The 18,500-nt window shown below is 42.3% G+C and overlaps 1 protein-coding gene across 7 annotated transcripts; it reads right to left on the bottom strand.

Moving 5' to 3' along the window:
• Nucleotides 1-1,736: 1,736 nt before the first annotated feature.
• On the bottom strand, nt 1,737-17,563 carry LOC112228310 (E3 ubiquitin-protein ligase RNF14). Of its 7 annotated transcripts, XM_024393509.2 has the most exons (10): nt 17,233-17,563; nt 10,017-10,060; nt 7,175-7,252; nt 6,880-7,038; nt 6,643-6,773; nt 6,052-6,549; nt 5,726-5,954; nt 5,409-5,581; nt 2,822-2,952; nt 1,737-2,636 (listed from the first exon to the last, which is right to left on the bottom strand). In XM_024393509.2, the coding sequence occupies exons 4-10, from the start codon at nt 7,028-7,030 to the stop codon at nt 2,579-2,581; spliced, it is 1,371 nt and encodes a 456-aa protein (XP_024249277.1). In that variant the 5' UTR covers nt 7,031-7,038; nt 7,175-7,252; nt 10,017-10,060; nt 17,233-17,563; the 3' UTR covers nt 1,737-2,578. The 7 variants fall into 7 exon arrangements, with proteins under 7 accessions (XP_024249277.1, XP_024249278.1, XP_024249280.1 ...); XM_024393510.2 differs by lacking the exon at nt 7,175-7,252; XM_024393512.2 differs by lacking the exons at nt 10,017-10,060; nt 17,233-17,563 and adding an exon at nt 9,227-9,245.
• Nucleotides 17,564-18,500: the final 937 nt, after the last annotated feature.

The following is an 18,500-nucleotide window of genomic DNA, read 5'->3' as shown; positions in this document are numbered from 1 at the left end:
TTATTGAAGACTCATCTCTTCAGTAGGTCCTATGATTGAGTGTAGTCTGGCCCAGGGGTGTGAAGGTGAACGGAAAGGCACTGGAGCGACGAATCGCCCTTGGTGTCTCTGCCTGGCCGGCTCCCCTCTCTCCACTGGGATTCTCTGCTTCTAGCCCTATTACGGGGGCTGAGTCACTGGCTTACTGGTGCTCTTCCATTCTGTCCCTAGGAGGGGTGCAATCACTTGAGTGGGTTGAGTCACTGACAAGGTCTTCCTGTCCGGGTTGGCACCCCCCTTGGGTTCGTGCCGTGGGGGAGGTCTTCGTGGGCTATACTCGGCCTTATCTCAGGGTAGTAGGTTGGTGATTGAAGATATCCCTCTAGTGGCAAAGTGGGTGGGGTTATATCCTGCCTGGTTGGCCGTCCGGGGATATCGTCGGACAGGGCCACAGTGTCTCCCGACCCCTTCTGTCTCAGCCACCAGTATTTATACTGCAATAATTTGTGTCAGGGGGCTAGGGTCAGTCTGTTATATCTGGAGTATTTCTCCTGTCTTAGCCAGTGTCCGTATGCTCCCTCTAATTCTCTCTCTCAGGAACTGAGCCCTAGGACTATGCATTAGAACTACCTGGCCTGATGACTCCTTGCTGTCCTCAGTCCACCTGGTTGTGCTGCTGCTCCAGTTTCCACTGTTCTGCCTGCAACTATGGAACCCTGTCCTGTTCACCTTGTGCTACCTTGTCCCGACCTGCTGTTATCGACTCTCTCTCTACCATACCTGCTGTCTCTAACTCTGAATGATCGGCTATGAAAAACCAACTGACATTTAGTCTTGGAGATGCTGAACTGTTGCACCCTCTACAACCACTGTGATTATTATTATTTGACCCTGCTGGTCATCTATTAACATTTGAACATCTTGGCCATATTCTGTTATAATCTCCACCTGGCCCAGCCAGAAGAGGACTTGCCACCCCTCATAGCCTGGTTCCTCTCTAGGTTTCTTCCTAGGTTCTGGCCTTTCTAGGCCTTTCCTAGCCACCGTGTTTCTACATCTGCATTGCTTGCGGTTTTAGGCTGGGTTTCTGTACAGCACTTTGTAACTTCGGCTGATGTAAAAAGGGCTTTATACATGCATTTGATTGATTGTATGAATTGCAAAGACATTGGGAACGTTGTAGTCAACTTTGTTCTGAAGTTCTCGGCGGACATAAAGAGATGGATAAACTATGTGATTCTATGTGTAACGGATGTGAAACGGCTAGCTAGTCAGCTGTGGTGCGCGCTAAATAGCGTTTCAATCGGTGACGTAACTTGCTCTGAGACCTTAAAGTAGTGGTTCCCCTTGCTCTGCAAGGGCCGCGGCTTTTGTGGAGCGATGGGGTAACGATGCTTCGTGGGTGACTGTTGTTGATGTGTGCAGAGGGTCCCTGGTTCGCGCCCGGGTATGGGCGAGGGGACGGTCTAAAATTATACTGTTACATATGCATAAAGTGTATAAACTGACACGAGAGGGCAAAAAAAAGCATGCACTTAGTTGTTCTATGCATGGTCAGGCAGGCGTGAGATTACATGCATTTTCAAGTACAACGTTAATAACAATGGCTCGAAGATATAAGGATGTTCCTACGAAGGTTCTAACGATTAATGTAGCCTTAAAACACTTCGTTAACCGGGCCATGGACAGGAAAGTTGATTTGCTGTAATCACACATTCACTGTTAATACAGTGTGACAAAACAAACAAGGAGTCCAATCGCCATAAAAAGTGTATTGAGAAACAGGCAAAATGTCCTATAACCCCCATCATAAAATCAAAACAGTCGTTTGTATATGGTTATTAAAACACAAGACAACCACTTTTTGGATGAAAATGATCATGTGAGGTAGTAACTAGGAAATGTGATTAAGGACTAATCTTTTTGTACTGGAAAAATATTTAACTAATCAGTGTGAGTGTACCTTTGGTGAAAAAGGAACAAAAACATTTTTAAAAAGTGTGTCTAAAAATCCTATTCCAGCAACATAACATTAAATATTAGCCATTGGCTGAATGTCACATTTGGCAACGCTATATTTACCTTTTTCACATCAAGTTGTTAGCTCATGGTTTGGATGGTATCCGGGTGTACACATATTCTTCCACATAGATTTTAACTCATGATCAAAATAAATAGTAAAAACTTCCAGAAATGTTGTTCTCCGTTCTTGATATTAAGATTTCACCCAAGATCCCAGAATTTTCTTTTTAAATTGAGATTGATAAAACATGGCAACATTATCTGTTCAAATCATCTAAACTCAGCATTAGAACTGTAACCCATCACATTAGAACGCCGTCTTCACGAGCATGCTTTCAGAAAAATACTGGCCCTGAGTTTTTGAATTCTGTATGGAGTAAGGTAATGTGCCTGTATAACCTGGGAATCGCTCTCTGCTAGCCAGTTAACCATTAGAAATGACTGATATATTTTGGCATAGTAAATGCCTGATCAATAATGGTGAGAAATGGTGGCGTTGGCTAAATCCATATGCAGTTTGTGTCGTGAGGGTGAGATAAATTGCAAACAAACGAAGCACACTGAGGTATTGCACACATCAGTCCTCTTCATCACTCAAGGCATCATCTTCATCAATATCCACACCCTGGAACAGCCTAGAAAACACCAAAGAAACACATAAGTAAAATGTCATTTTTACTAATTATGAAGTCAATAAAAAGGTTAGATAAACATTCTATGAGCATAATCCTGATTTATCGTACATCTAAATGGCCACACAAAGCCAAACGTCAATGAAGCCTTCCAAAAAAGGAAAGAGGACAATAACAAAGCTACTCACTGGTTGTAGCAAGGCGAGGAGGGGTTATTGAAGTGGCTGTAGGGGTTGACAAGTGTGAGCTGGCCCAGACACAGCCAGCAGAAGTACTGCTTACACGAGGTGCAAGTCATCTTATTGCAGCCATCTACCTTCTACACAGAGAAACCAGAGAATATGATCAATCAAATTAACCTATAGATAGAATCATGGGGGTTAAAACAACCCAAAAAATCCCATGACTGAAACTTGCCAGATCGATTGTCTGGGTCCAAGTTAACCTCCCCTTCATGTTAGAAAGTCACGACCATCATAGTTAAGGAAAGAAGATCATTCTGTACTGATTTGAGTCCCCTTGCTCTAGGGGTCCATGGTCCTCCTTGGGATAAATGTTTATGTAGAAGGACTGAGAAGCTCAGTTCTGGTGACATTCTACTCCAAAATTAATTCAAATAAAATGCTAAAATATAAATTCCACTTCCAGAAATTGGCCCAATAACAATTATTTTACCATATTGGACCATGTGTATAGCTTATTCATATTCTATATTATCAAATGTGCAATTAGCAAAAAGAAGGAATACCTGTAGCCCAAATGATGCTTATATCCACGGGGCAGACGGGTGTAGGGCCATAAAATATTGTGTGGATGAAGGGTGGGTGGCATGCGAGTTTAATAAAGAGAAAATGATGCCTTAAAAAAAAAAAAAATCCATAAATCTATAATTCTTGTTCAATTTATATGCTACATAGATTTTTTTCTTACATCATTTTCAGCTCTCTGGCAATAGTGCATAAGCCTAAACTTTAGGGCCTAACTGTACGCGCGCAAAATAGCCTACACTTTTGGAGACGCGCAGACAAAGTTCATGTCGATCCACAGAGGCAAAAAGGACAATGTCAGAGTTGACAATAAAGAGGGCAAAAAAAGGAATGTTTGGGAAAGATTTGGTGAAGTTGTAAAAGAGGATGATAGCAGTGAGGTTACAGTACGTGATGGTTGTGAAGCACTATACAAATTTGACATTCAAAGATGGGGACTTCAAACAGGCCTATGTCACGTCAAGGGAACGAACTGTAGTCAACTACTGTTCAGAAGGGTTAAATGGAAACTAAAATCTAGACACTGACTATTATGAGGATTCTGTGTTATGCACTATAGCCCGTTACCATATATGTGATTGAATATTATCTGCTCTTGGCTTGTGTGGATGTATGTATGTGTTATGTAACATATCGGACTTGAAACATTGTTAACGGTTTCAGGGCCATGTGCCTTTCTCATGATGGAAAAATACAGAATAACATGAAGACAGGAACTGTGCAATGAGTTGGGGGGGGGGGCACATTCAGAACGTAGTGTTGCAAGAACAAATGGTCTTTTGTTAGATAACAGGAGCCAGGTGCCTGATAACTGCATATTCTACACAGCTACATCACTGACCACTGAAGCGCTTAAGGGGGCTGGGACCAGCTCTACGCCAACAATCAACGATAGGCTGGGTGAATCTAAACCACGCCCAGTCTCTACTCTGACAGGCCGGCTCGGAAGCAGGAACTATTTCTGTCAGAGTACATTTATAATATCTTTGTCAAGAACAAGTCAGTTCTCTGTTTGCCCTGCGAGGTGGGACAGAGAGCCCGTATATACGAAAATTGCATTTACCACTTATTGCTTAGCTAATAAAAAATACATAGCATACAAATCGGTGACTCATTGTCATATTTATCCTGATACCAGATTCGAATTGATGCGACCCTAACACTGTCTATAACTGCTCACATAGCCTTAATATTAACTCCTGCAGAATTAAGTATTTATTGCAGTAAAATGATACACCAGATGTAGGCAACAGTTTGACTTGGGAACAGGAGTGGAGAAATATGATTTATTTATTTCAGCATCTTGAGAGAATGAGCAGTTAGCTAGGCCTATAGTCTGTAGGAGGTGCCATCTTTATCAGCATTATAAAAACAGCATTTCAACTACAAAATATGCATCCAAGCAGAACTAAAATCTTACCAGAAACATGTTGGGCTGTTGAAACAGCCTTCTAATTCCTTAAATTGGTCAAACTAATTTTACACTCGTTTTTCAACCACTCCACAAATTTCTTGTTAACAAACTATAGTTTTGGCAAGTCAAGGACATCTACTGTGTCACCTCCACGAGTGCAGAGATTGTTATTGGACATCTACAATGATCTCAAAAACGACCTCTTCAGAATCCATATGATGGAACTTTAATCCTTGGGATCAGGTCAAAGAGAGGGTGTTTAATATCTGTCCTGTTTCACACATGTACAAGTGTGTAACCTGTACAGTGTGTGGTGTGAAAGGGAAACGTGTTTTTTGCATATCAAACTCCCCTGGAGACACTCCGATAGGGGTCATGGGGTCAGCCATTATTGATGGTGACAAAAGAGAAATTGGGGTTAAGTGCCTTGCTCAATAGCAAATCAAAAAATGTGTTTTACTGGGGATTCGAACTAGTAACATTTTGGTTACTGGCCGAACGCTCTAACCGCTAGGCTACTTGCAACCTCATGTAGGAGCAGCAAAACATATCCAAACTAAATAACACAGTCTTCTTGTGCAGAGCGCAACATACCTGTATGTTAGTACCACAGCGCGGGCAACCTTTACAGTTCTCATAGAGCCAGTCCCTGCTGAAGGACTCCTCCACGGCACGCTGGATAACCCGCTTCCCAAAACGCTGCTCCATGAACTTCTTCCCCTCGGCACTGGCAGAGATATACTCATCCCTTAGGCCTCGCAGCTCATCTACATGGCAGGAGAGAGAGGCCCCTCTTAATACCAAAACCATTATTCTAACCTCCACTTAGATTGTGCACAGCAGATAACTCATTAACATGTCAGGTAATGTAATATAGACTATGTAATACAATGTACAATTATTTCCTTTACCTGCTGTGACCTTGCAGTGGGACAGGCCGTGGTATCCAAGTTTGCAGAGGGTGCAGAAGGCATACTGACAGGCAGGGCAGATGCCCATGGTGGTGTCTTGCTCCACCATCACAGCCTGACAGCATGACTGGCGAGGGCAGTACACCACATCAGCCATCAGGTCCAGGCTGGACTGAAGCAGGAGACGGTCATAACGAGTAAACAACTCCTCCCCGACAAGGAGCTTGACCTGTACAAGGGGCAGTGTATTAGTCAGTACTCATAAGAGGACCATAAGAGCTCATTATTGTCATAAGAGCTCATTTAAGAGTGGAGTCAAAAGTTACCTGTGAGGGCATAGCCAAGGAGGTGCACTTGGGCTCGGGGCAGTTAAGACACTGAACGTTGCCGTCGCGGATCTGAATCCCGAAGTACTCTGTCATGCAGGCCTTGCAGTACACGTGCTGGCATTCCTTGAAGCACAGGCAGCTCGAGCCCAGCTTCTCCATGAAGCAGATACTACAGCAGAACGCCTTGCCATCAAACACCTTCTGCCTTTGAGCTTCGTCAAAGTCCAGTAGCTGAGGTAGGATATCAGTACGGGGGTCCACCACCAGCACAGCACGGGGGTCCAGCTCCAGCAGAGACTCCAGTTTGCCTTCCTCCCCGATTATAGTCCCCGCCCGCTTCACAGCAGCCTTGCCTGCCTTAACAACCTCTAGTGGAGACTTGACATCCAGGAAGGCAAACGCCTCCTCCTTGAGGAACTGGATCCATGTGTAGAGGACAACACAGCCCTGGTTCTCCCCCCACAGCTCATCCAGACGCTTGCAGAGAGAAGTCATCTGAGGGGTAGAAAAAAAGGGTTTGTCAGGAAGACAAGGGGAATGTTGATGAAAGATGTTATTTGATTTCTTACAATGGTGCGTCTGCCTCACCTGGTCCCTTGACAGCCATTTGGAACTGAGTGTATAGACCGGAGATGAGGAGGAAGGGTAGTCGGCAGGAAGTTCAAAGTTAAGCACCAGGGGAGGTAGGAAAGATACGTCATATTCTGTGTGCTTGTCTCCTGACAGAAAGAAACACATTCAATTTCAGGTTAATGTTGATTAAAAAAAATATTTAAAAAAAGGAACAAGTAGTATTAATGTAGAGGAAAGTAAACACAGCCTTACCTTTGACTATCAACTTGAAATAAGGAGGAAGTTCATGGCATAGTTGTATTTCTCCACCTTGTGCCGATTCAGCTCCGTGAAACTCCTCTTCGTCGTAAATACTCGCTAGAGCAAGCAGCTCATCCTTCTGCGCTGCCTGGTCCTCCGACATTCACATTCCTGTGAGGCAACAACAGTAAAACTAAACCATGGAAAGAAGAATGAATAGAACGTCGCCATTCATGTCAATGATGGTATGATGGGTGGACTGGGGGCCATTACGAGTGTACCTATAGGAGCAAAGCAGGAAGTTTACCTATCAATCTGTGCTGTGATGTCTTCAGTCAACCACCGATGATCCGTTATATATACACCTGATACTGTAGTGGCCACTCTAGCAATGAAAAGAAATGTCTTCAAAAATGGAAGGCAGTCAGGAGGCAAGATCAGGTGAGACCCTTTTAGCCAATGAGAGGGCAGATACGCCAGCAACTTTAATATTCACGTTGACTAAGAGACTGACTCAAAGACCACTGAATTGATACATCTTTTGAGCTCTATGGACTTTATCCAACATGTTACTGGGCCCACCCAGAACCGCGGCCGTACTCTGGACCTGGTTATTACCAAGGGGCTTTCTATTGGACCTGGTTATTACCAAGGGGCTTTCTATTGGACCTGTTTATTACCAAGGGGCTTTCTATTGGACCTGTTTATTACCAAGGGGTTTTCTATTGATATATCCTCGATTGTTGATGTTGCTTTATCTGATCACCACTGTCTTTTTTACTACCTTGTTGCCCATAACACAGGGTAATACTGAACGCATTATTAAGAAACACTATCTTATCTCTGAAGTTGCTACAGAATCACCTATTATGCCTGCCTCTCGTGATGATTTAGTTGATAACTTTAATAGTAAATTAAGGGCAACCATTGATGCCATAACTCCAGTATGGTTGAAAAAGGCCACTTCCAATCGGAGAGCACCTTGGATGAGTGAGGAAACTAATAAATTAAGAGAAATTACACAAAGACAGAGCAGAAGTGGACAAAGTCATAGTTGCAAGTCCATTTTGATATTCTGATAGAGCAACTAGGCAAATATAACAAGGCAATTAGAAATGTCAGACGTGCACATTTTTCTAACTTCATCACTATTATTCAGACTAATTAGAGAGTGCTCTTCTCGACCATTGATGGCCTGATAAATTAGGGCTGGGTGATATATTGAATAAATTCAAATGTATGTTTTTGCGCAAAATTCCAAAATGCCCGTTTTGCAAGAATCAAGGTTTTATTATTTTTAAATCTGCTTGTTCTCATGTCTAAACTCCTTTGCTCCTCTGGGCACCTTGCCATTTACACCAGAGATCTGTATATAATGACGAGATTCATATCTCCACCCTAACAATGGGAGTCGTTGTCCCAAATGCGGGAAGGCAGGCAATATAAGCTTAGGTCCAAAAAAAGCCAATAGAAATGCATTGGCCTCATTTTAGCAAGAGTGAAACCTCTCCCAGCACCTCTTCCTTTTTGGTTTACACGCACCAAGCCCCTCCCCCTGCCTCTCACGCCAACAAAGTTGAGAGATCACATCTTCCTGTCTGACAAGCAGTTTCAACTAGGGCTGGGCAATATGGGCTAAAAATTTAATCAATTTTTTTTTTCAAACTTATGGGCGATTCACTAATATATATATATATATATATATATATATATATATATATATATATATATATATATATATATATATATCTCACACACACCACACCTTTCTTTAAATGAGTTTTACTATTAAAACAGGTCAAATACACTGCATTTCAACAGTCAGCAATAATCTAATGAATGCAGGGCTTGTGAAGTTATACCTAGGCTAAATATAAGCCTTCCACAACCATAAGGCCCAATAATAATTTAATTAATCATTTCTCCTGCTTTTTTTGTTTTTGCAATAGTCACTAATCTGGCTTTCAAGTCGGTCTCTGAAAATGTCATTTTTTGTTACTAATGTAACTAGAACCATGCATAATGCACATTCACTAATAGTGACAAACTTCTTGTAGCAGGCATTAGGCTATTGAGAATGAACACAGGTCTCATCAACTATTTCTCAAGCCCATGTGATAGTGATTAGCCAGCTAATCTTTAGATTTCAAGTTTAGCCAACTTGACTAGACAGCTAGTATAACAATCTTTGGCTAAAATACTGCTAGCAGTATGTGGTACCCCAATGCTGCGAGTGACAAACTGATAATTCATTTTTCCAGAATCAATGTTCATTAATACTTGTTTTAGTAGTGTCTGCTCTGCACACAATTTGAGTAGTTGAGACATAAAAAGGGCATCGTTAGAAAAGTGTACTTACCCTTTATTACACTAAAATAATGTCTCAATGTGTTGGTGTCCATATGACAGATTCTGTTGGACCAAAGCTGAAATGCAAATGCAAGCGAGTTGAAAGTAAATATTTCAGCTTTTATTTTCATAGGATTTTTTATTTGTTTTTCCTGTGATGCACATTGCATTTCATGTATGACATGTTCTGTATAAATAAAGCTTGATTTGATAGCTTACTTCTTGCTCTAATTTGTGTTTGCCTCTTTCTTTGCATCCTCACTGCCCCTCAGTCCTACCAATCATTATTAGAGCCAACACAATAAGGGAGAGAAACTGAGAAACAATCAAATAATTTCAGAAAGAGGATCAAACGGTGTGCTTTCTCTCTGGGTATATAGTTAGGGCTCAAAATTAATGGGTGTCCCATCGTCCATGGATAAACAAAATATGTCTGGGACGGTTCAGATTGTGGGAATGTTCTGGAACGATATTACGAATTGTGCAGAACTATCGCCTACAAAAACACCCCCCCAGAGAGAGAGAGAGCGAGACAGACAGCTGCATGTGAGCTCACATTTTTCAACATATTTTTTTTTACAAAAAGGATAGATTTGGAGGTAGATAAAGTTGGATTTTTCAGCAGGTACATATCCAGGATGCTCCCCTCCACAGCATGGCCTTCGCTCCAGATCAACACCTACAACCTCATTTTGACCAAAATTAACCAGAGATTACTGCTGCCAAGGTTTCCCTTTTCCAAGCTATACAGAGGGTGCTCTAGCAAACAAACAACAGAGACCTGAGTTACACCAACCAACCTGGAACTGAGTAAATAGTGTTGTTTGATGGTATTTTGAAAGCCCTGGGAAAAAAAAGAAAAAAAAAGTAAGTACATGACAATAATATTTTACTTTACGGGGACTGAATGCGGAGTTAAGGCTCAGAGGACAAATTCAATCATCACTAAGGTGTGAATTAAAAGGTGTCGAGGCCTTTGGACCCAACAAGTGGCAGGAGTCTTTGAAGCATCCTCTGAAGCCCCCTCCTGCTGTTCAAAGACCATTTACTGGCATTTTCTACATTTCTGCCTCCAGAAATAAAAGCTCCTCCCGTTGCCTGCTGCTTGGATGCCACCTGGCGATCTGTTCACCGTCTGCACTGGCCAATCTCCCCCTGTCTGGTACAGGTACCCCCACCACACTCCCCCCTCTCTCCCGAGCTTTTGCTTGCCTCCAGCACACGCTCACTGTTGTGGCGAGTGACTCTGAACTTACGACGGCTAGCTCTAAGTAGTTATATATTCACATTTTTTTCTTGTGCATTTTGCCTCATGACTCCTGCATACGTTGTTGACTACAAACTTTCTTACCCAACCATGGGACAGACTGTTTGTTCCCACACTTGAGACTGACTCTATTGGATACATACTTTTGGCCTCCCATACTATTCTAACCACCTATCCTCAGCTTTTTTTAGTCAAATCAAACTTTGTCACGTGCCGAATACAACAAGTGTAGACTTTACCGTGAAATGCTTACTTACAAAGCTATTAACTCTTCTTGAACTGCACTGTTGGTTAAGAAAATATTTACCAAGTAATAATAAATAAAAAAACTAACAATTATGGGGTTATATACAGGGGGCACCAGTACTGAGCCTGTGTGCGGGGGTACAGGTTAGTTGAGGTCATTTGTACATGTAGGTGGGGGTGAAGATAATAAACAGCGAGCAGCAGCAGTGTACAAAAGGCAGGGGGGTTCAACGTAAATTGCCCGGTGGCGATTTTATTAATTGTTCAGCATTCTTATGGCTTGGGGGTAGAAGCTGTTGAGGAGCCTCTTGGTCCTTTACTTGGTGCTCCAGTACCGCTTGCCATGCGGTAGCAGAGAAAACAGTCTGACTTGGGTGACTGGAGTCTGACACCACCTATTATATAGGTCCTGGATGGCAGGAAGCTTGGCCCCAGTGATGTACTGGGCCATTCGCACTACCCAATGTAGCGCCTTACGTTCAAATGCCAAGCAGGAAATACCAGGAAATGATGCAACTGGTAAGGATGCTCTCGATAGTGCAGCTGTAGAACTTTTTGAGGATCTGGGGACCCGGTCTTGGTATGTTTGGACCATGATAGATTGGTGTCCACATCACCAACAAGGAACTTGAAGCTCTCGACCCGTTCCACTACGGCCCCGTCGATGTTAATGGGGGCCTGTTCGGCCAGCCTTTTCCTATAGTTCACGATCAGCTCCTTAGTCTTGCTCACATTGAGGGAGAAGTTGTTTTCCTGGCACCACACGGCCAGGTCTCCGACCTCCCTATAGGCCGTCTCATCATTGTCAGTGATCAGGCCTACCACTATTGTGTCGTCAGCAAACTTAATGAGTCGTCGTGATTGGCCATGCAGTCGTGGCTGAACAGGGAGTACAGGAGGGGACTGAGTACCCACCCCTGAGGGGCCCCTGTGTTAACCACATCTCAGTAATAACCAACACATCTGGATTGGAGCTGTGAACCCACACTTTCAATTGATCTATTTTAGGTAATAAGCTTCTAGTGTTAACGTGCAGAAAACCCAGGCTTTTACAAAAGCAGAAATCAGTAAAGCGGATATCAGAGCACAAGTCAGAATTGGGGCTAACAACAGTAGATGGGCCAGGGTGTACATAGGTAATAGGCCTGTAGAAATATTGAAAAATGTAATATGACTTAAAATGTTGAATGGTAGTTGCACTTCTGATTATACTATTTGTATAATAAAATACATAATTTGCTTGTGACTGACAGGTAACAAAATAAAGAATGTCAAAGTGGAACTACATTGTGGCATTGTTTTTTCGTAATTTTTTGCAAACGGTAGATCTTGGTTAACATTTGGACTTGGGATGTGATCTTAGGCTTGAAAAGGTTGGTGACCACTGTGGTAGACCATTCCATTCTTGTGGGTCGGCTAAGGAGGACTGGTGTCTAACTACCTCTCTCAAAGAGTGCAGTGTATGAAGTCCGAAAATTATGTCTCAGCCACTGCCTGTCTCTAAGGGAGTAGCCCAAGGCTCGATCCTTCTCAATTTACATCAACAACATAGCTCAGGCAGTAGGATGCTCTCTCATCCATTTATATGCAGATAATACAGTAATACTCAGCTGGCCCCTCCCCGGACTTCGTGTTAAATGCTCTAAAACAAAGCTTTCTTAGTGGCCAACAACCTTTCTCTACCCTTAACCTTGTTCTGAACACCTCCAAAACTAAGGTCATGAGGTTTGGTAAGAAGAATGCCCCTCAGAGGTAGTAATCACTGAGGCTTTAGAGCCCAATGTAGTCACCTCATACAAGTACTTGGGAGTATGGCTAGACGGTGCACTGTCCTTCTCTCAGCACATATCAAAGCTGCAGGCTAAAGTTAAATGTAGACCTCTATCATTTCCTCTATCGTGATCACTCCTCATTCACCCCAGCTGCCAAACTAACCCTGATTCAGATGACCATCCTACCCATGCTAGATTACGGAGACAGAATTTACAGATCGGCAGGTCAGGGTGCTCTCGAGCGGCTAGATGTTCTTTACCAGTCGGTCATCAGATTTGCCACCAATTCCCCGTATATGACACATCACTGCACTCTATACTCCTCTGTAAACTGGTCATCTCTGTATATCCGTCGCAAGACCCAATGGTTGATGCTCATTTATAAAACCCTCTTAGGCCTCACTCCCACCTCATATCTACTGCAGCCCTCATCCTCCATATAAAACACCCATTATGCCAGTCACATTCTGTTAAAGGTCCCCAAAGCACGCACATCCCTGGGTCGCTCCTCTTTTCAGTTCACTGCAGCTAGTGACCGGAACGAGCTGCAACAAACACTCAAACTGGACAGTTTTATCTCTTCATTCAAAGACTCAATCACATGACAAACATGACTGGCCTTTAGCCAATATTTCTGTAATTAAAAGTCTTGTTATAGTTCGGCTACATTCTCTGGCACCTCCCTCATGTCAGTTAGCATTGGTGTGAACATGAGGCTGTAATCAATATGCATTTATACAACAGGTGGGTTTAATCCTGATTGGTTAAAACCGCATTCCAGCCGGTGTCTATTCCACAAGTTGCCACCAGCTAAATCTATGATGTTAAAAAAATGCCTATTAACTCTGCACCATCTGACTGCGCAATCCACTATCAGCCCAGCCAGGCAACTTATAAACTTGATCTCCATTATAAAAAGCATCTAGACATCTCACATTTCTTTTAGACTAACATTTTGTTTTCAACAGTGAAGATTTGTATAAATAAGTTTGACATTTGCAACATTGAATTTGTTTAAATATTCAATATTCTGCTGTCCCATAGTAACGAACGTGTCGGGAGTCGGGAAGAGACAGTGTTTCTCAGCCAGTCGAAATCATGAACCAGCTGGCATCATTTTTATGGATATATAAAAAATGTAAGTCAATTTAAAAAAAGGTACAATGAAACGCAGCTTGTTTGCCGTCTTTCCAGCTTCAGTTTGAAATGATTGTGTTACTGTAGCTGTGTTAGTTAGTTAGCTCCCCTGAACAACAGTGTCCTGACGAGTGAGCAGTTTCTATACCAGGTGAAATCGCGCCTCATTAGCTCATTGTTAAGGATGCATCCAAATAAATGTCACTAGAAAACAGCTTAAACAAATGCAGCTACTTTGCTGTTATTCTGGTTGTACTTTTTGACATGACTAAGTTAGCCGTAGTTGGCTAGCTAGCAAGCATGGGATAAGAACATTGCAAGCCAGAATGGCAATGGAATACTTAGAATGAACGACTGGGTCGTGTCTCTAGAAACCCTAGATTTGTGACGGGACTAGATCTTGTGGAAGGATGAAATAGTATGAACATTTGTCAGTCATCACTTGAATATGTTGGTAACCCATTGTATAAAATTGATAATGCCCTCAAAGCCGGTGTTGAGGATATTCCCTGCCCTCAACTTCATCTCGGGCATAACACCCTTGCCAATATTTTTCTCCAAACAGGCTTCTCTGGCATTATTCCTGAAATATCTTTGGCTATAATTTTACATGTAGCCTAATTATTTATATAACTATGCAGAATGTATAAAAATATTATTCCAATGTTGGATTTTTTAGAAACAATAAATTAAAATGTGAATTTCTGAATCAGTTGACAGCCCCATTTATCTGTCAGTAGTACCGGTATGCTACTCTTATTTGCCTTTTAAATCACTATGAATGACCTCGGTCCTATGAGTGGACCCATGTTAGCATATCAAAACATATTTTTTAATTTGGGATGGTTCATCTTCAGTTTGGGACGGATTAAAATTGCACTTTGGGACGGTGACAAAAAAAAAGTTAGTCTCGAGCCCTGTATCTAGCAAGCTAGCTAGCTAACATTGGCCATCAAATTTAAGTCAGGAGAGAGAGTGGCGCACAGAGGTGAGGCCAGAGAGGAACCAATTAACTCTATTACTAACAAATTATTGATTGATTAATAGTCAAATAAAAATGAACTCTTGATGGATCTCCTCTCTCTCCTTCCCAGTGGGATGGATGGCAGTGGAGGCTGCTGAGGGGAGGACGGCTCATAACGGTTGGAATGGAGCAAATGGGTTTGATACCATTCCACCAACAGCGCTCCAGCCATTACCACGAGCCCATCCTCCCCAATTATGGTGCCACCAACCTCCTGTGGATGACTCGGACATCAGGCTGCAGCCCCAAATTAATTGACATTTTTCTGAAACTGGTTGTCAGTCAGAGGCTGCGTTTATATACTAATTTTGGGGACATTAAACCAATTAATTGTTACAAAAGGTAAAGAAAGAAAGTCTCTTTGCAATCAGCAAAAAATATGTTGGTGCTTTAAGGGTTAACCAGTGTATCCAGAATAGCACTGGTGAAGCTGTGTCTGTAGGTCATGGTGGTTGGAACAGAGAAAAAAAAGAAACCCAGCTAGTGGGGATGAGGGCTCACCCTCTGCACACACCTGTTGGTTTTATGTACTGAGCTGAGGGGGTGATCCAAAAATAATGCCTATTAAGTGGCCTATTTGTTCCTCAAAACCACCACTGGCCATAGAAGGGATTTGCCCATTTGAGATTTAAAGCAATAGAACATCTAAACATTGCATTTTGTTTATGCCACCTTTGTGAATTTTACATTATACTAACAGCAAATCAGAACAATGTATGTCAAGGCACTTAGCCAGCTAAAGTTATATCAAATTTTATTGGTCACATACACATGGTTAGCAGATGTTAATGCGAGTGTAGCAAAATGCTTGTGCTTCTAGTTCCGACAGTGCAGTAAATATCTAACAATTCCCCAACAACTACCTAATACACACAAATCTAAAGGGATGGAATAAGAATATGTACATATAAATATATGGATAAGCGGCATAGGCAAGATGCAATAGATGGTATAAGATACAGTGTATATACACTATCATCTCATATGTAAGATAAGTAAACATTATTAAAGTGGCATTGTTTAACGTGACAAGTGAGTCTGTAGGCAGCAATAGAGCTGGGTAGGATGCTCTCAATTGTGCATCTGTAAGAGTTTGTCAAGGTTTTAGGTGACAAGCCAAATTTCTTCACCTCGCTGTCTGTGTGAGTGAACCATTTGGGATTATCCGTGGTGTACGTCGAGGAACTTAAAAAGGGGGTGCTCCCTCTGCTGTTTCCTGAAGTCCACAATCATTGGTTTTGTTGACATTGGTTGAGAGGTTGTTTTCCTGACACCACACTCAGAGTGCCCTCACCGCCTCCCTTTAGGCTGTCTCGTCGTTGTTGGTAATCAAGCCCACTACTGTTGTGTCGTCTGCAAACTTGATGATTGAGTTGAAGGCGTGCATGGCCACGTAGTCATGGGTGAACAGAGAGTACAAGAGGGGGCTGAGCACGCACCCTTGTGGGGCCCCAGTGTTGAGGGTCAGCAAAGTGGAGATGTTTCCCACCTTCACCACCAGGGGGCAGCCCATCAGAAAGTCCAGGACCCAAATGCACAGGGCGAGGTTGAGACCCAGGGCCTCCAGCTTAATGATGAGCTTGGATGGTACTGTGGGGTTGAATACTTTTGTAAGAATGCTGTACATACAGCTCAGCATTCCTCTTGTCCAGATGGGATAGGGCAGTGTGCAGTGTGATGGCAATTGCATCTGTGGACCTATTGGGGCTAGGGTGGCAGTGGGTCTAGGGTGGCAGTAAGGTGGAGGTGATAAGATCCTTGACTAGTCTCTCAAAGGGGGGGCCATGTCTTCGGTGATAGTTAGGCAGACCAATTAAGATATATTTTTTTCATGAATTGATCTTTTTACTAATCACATCAAAAAAGATCTGATGTAATGTGTCAAAATACCAATTAGTGGGAGAAAAGAAAAATCAGAATTGGGCTGCCAGTCTAAACCTAACTATCACAGCCAGTGTAACTTTATAGAAAACAAAAACCAGCTGACATGTCCCTCCATGGAATGAGTTTGACACCCCTGTTAAAGAGAATCAACTCACAGGGTGTCCCAAAAGCAGTCCCAGGGACCCAAGGGGTGCACGTTTTGGTTTTTGCCCTACTACACAGCTGATTCAAAGGAACAACTAATCATCAAGCTTTGATTATTTGAATCCGATGTGTAGTGCTAAAGCAAAAACGTCCACCCCTGGACTGAGTTTGGGTAAAAACGTATCTAACGTTATCTAGCTACAAACGTTAACTGACTAACAAGTATGGAAGCTAGCAACCGACACGGCTTCAAATAGAAAGAACTATGTTCTAGAGTGGCTCAGTAACAACCCTAGGCCCTAACACGATCTCAAGGGCTAACTGCCTTGACCGTCGTATTGATAGTAGCTAAATTAGCTAACTAATGTTAACAGCATACTAGTAGGTAACTCACTAGTTACCGTTTGTTAGGGTAGAAATGTTGGCCTACACACCTTCATTTGTTAGCTATAGTAGCTATCATGAGTAATCAGTCACTGGTTAAAAGATGTAGATTACAAGCATTTTCTTAGATCGTCGTAATGTAACTATGTGTTATTTACCTTATATTCCAGCCCCACTAAAGACTTTTGGATGATGACATACTTCTGTCGCGTTCCAGACAATGCGGAAACTCCCGACTGGAAACTCGTTGGAAGATGATGCTACGTTCAAGACAAATCGGACATTTCCGACCTGGAAACAAACTCGTTGGTACGCATAATGGAGCGTCATTAGATCTGCCAGGTAATGGGTGGAGTGAATGGTATCAAACACATGGACACCATGTATGTGTTAGATGCCATTACTGTGAGCCGTCTTCCCCAATTAAGGTGCCACCGGCTGCCTGACCTGTAGGATGCCGGTGCGGAGTGACCATGTTGTAGAGTGCAGCCTTAACCCAAGGGTAAATTATGACCCCAAGTGGCCAAACGTCATAATTTCGAAACCCTTTTTTTGATCCTGCAATTCAAGGCCTTTGTCAAACAACTAGTTACTGACAACAACAAAAAAACATTATTTACAATGATTTCTGTAGTAATATGGCGGAATTAAAATTAATCTATTTTGTATATTAGTGGTGCCACTAAACTGAAAATGTGGACTCAATAGTAAACTGTGTGATAAAAGCACCAAATTTTGCACAGATGTAGAAAGAGAGATGGGTGTGGCAGCCACTATAACTAAAAAATAACTCAAAGATGTAAATATATATTTAGCTTCCAGTCAAGGTCTCTATACCGAGTCGAGTCTCATCTTTCAGATGCAATTGGAACTGAGTTCATAGCCCATATCATTCCAAAGTTCGAGCTAAAAGTCTGTCACCGGCACCCATTTCTTTCCAAAGTTAGAGCTAAAAGTCTAACTGGCACCCATATCGTTGGCCATCTTAGGTCATACCGGTATGTCACATTAGCTCAATCGCCAATTTCTCAGCCTCTGACTGTTATTCATTCAAAGTGTTGCATTTGTGTGACAGACAAATGCTCATAAGTGGCTAGGATGAAATTGATCAAAATATCTGTTAAAAACATGAAAAATATTTTTAAAAACATCAAATTTCACTATAAATGTGAACATTTTAAAATACACTGCTCAAAAAAAATAAAGGGAACACTTAAACAACACAATGTAACTCCAAGTCAATCACACTTCTGTGATATCAAACTGTCCACTTAGGAAGCAACCCTGATTGACAATACATTTCACATGCTGTTGTGCAAATGGAATAGACAACAGGTGGAAATTATAGGCATTTAGCAAGACACCCCCAATAAAGGAGTGGTTCTGCAGGTGGTGACCACAGACCACTTCTCAGTTCCTATGCTTC

Source organism: Oncorhynchus tshawytscha, linkage group LG30, assembly GCF_018296145.1.
Source record: "Oncorhynchus tshawytscha isolate Ot180627B linkage group LG30, Otsh_v2.0, whole genome shotgun sequence".
Classification (NCBI taxonomy): Eukaryota; Metazoa; Chordata; class Actinopteri; order Salmoniformes; family Salmonidae; genus Oncorhynchus; species Oncorhynchus tshawytscha.
The sequence above is the reverse complement of the archived record's forward strand: the minus strand, read 5'-3'. Positions and strand labels throughout refer to the sequence as shown.

Bases quoted from the DNA above. Each gene is read 5' to 3' on its own strand.
- LOC112228310 (XM_024393509.2), bottom strand. From the start codon at position 7,030: ATGTCGGAGGACCAGGCAGCGCAGAAGGATGAGCTGCTTGCTCTAGCG. The intron at 6,774-6,879 runs GTAAGGCTGTGT...TCTTTCTGTCAG, and splicing joins TTTCAAGTTGATAGTCAAAG to GAGACAAGCACACAGAATAT. The intron at 2,953-5,408 runs GTATGTTGCGCT...TTCTCTGTGTAG, and splicing joins GCTGTGGTACTAACATACAG to AAGGTAGATGGCTGCAATAA.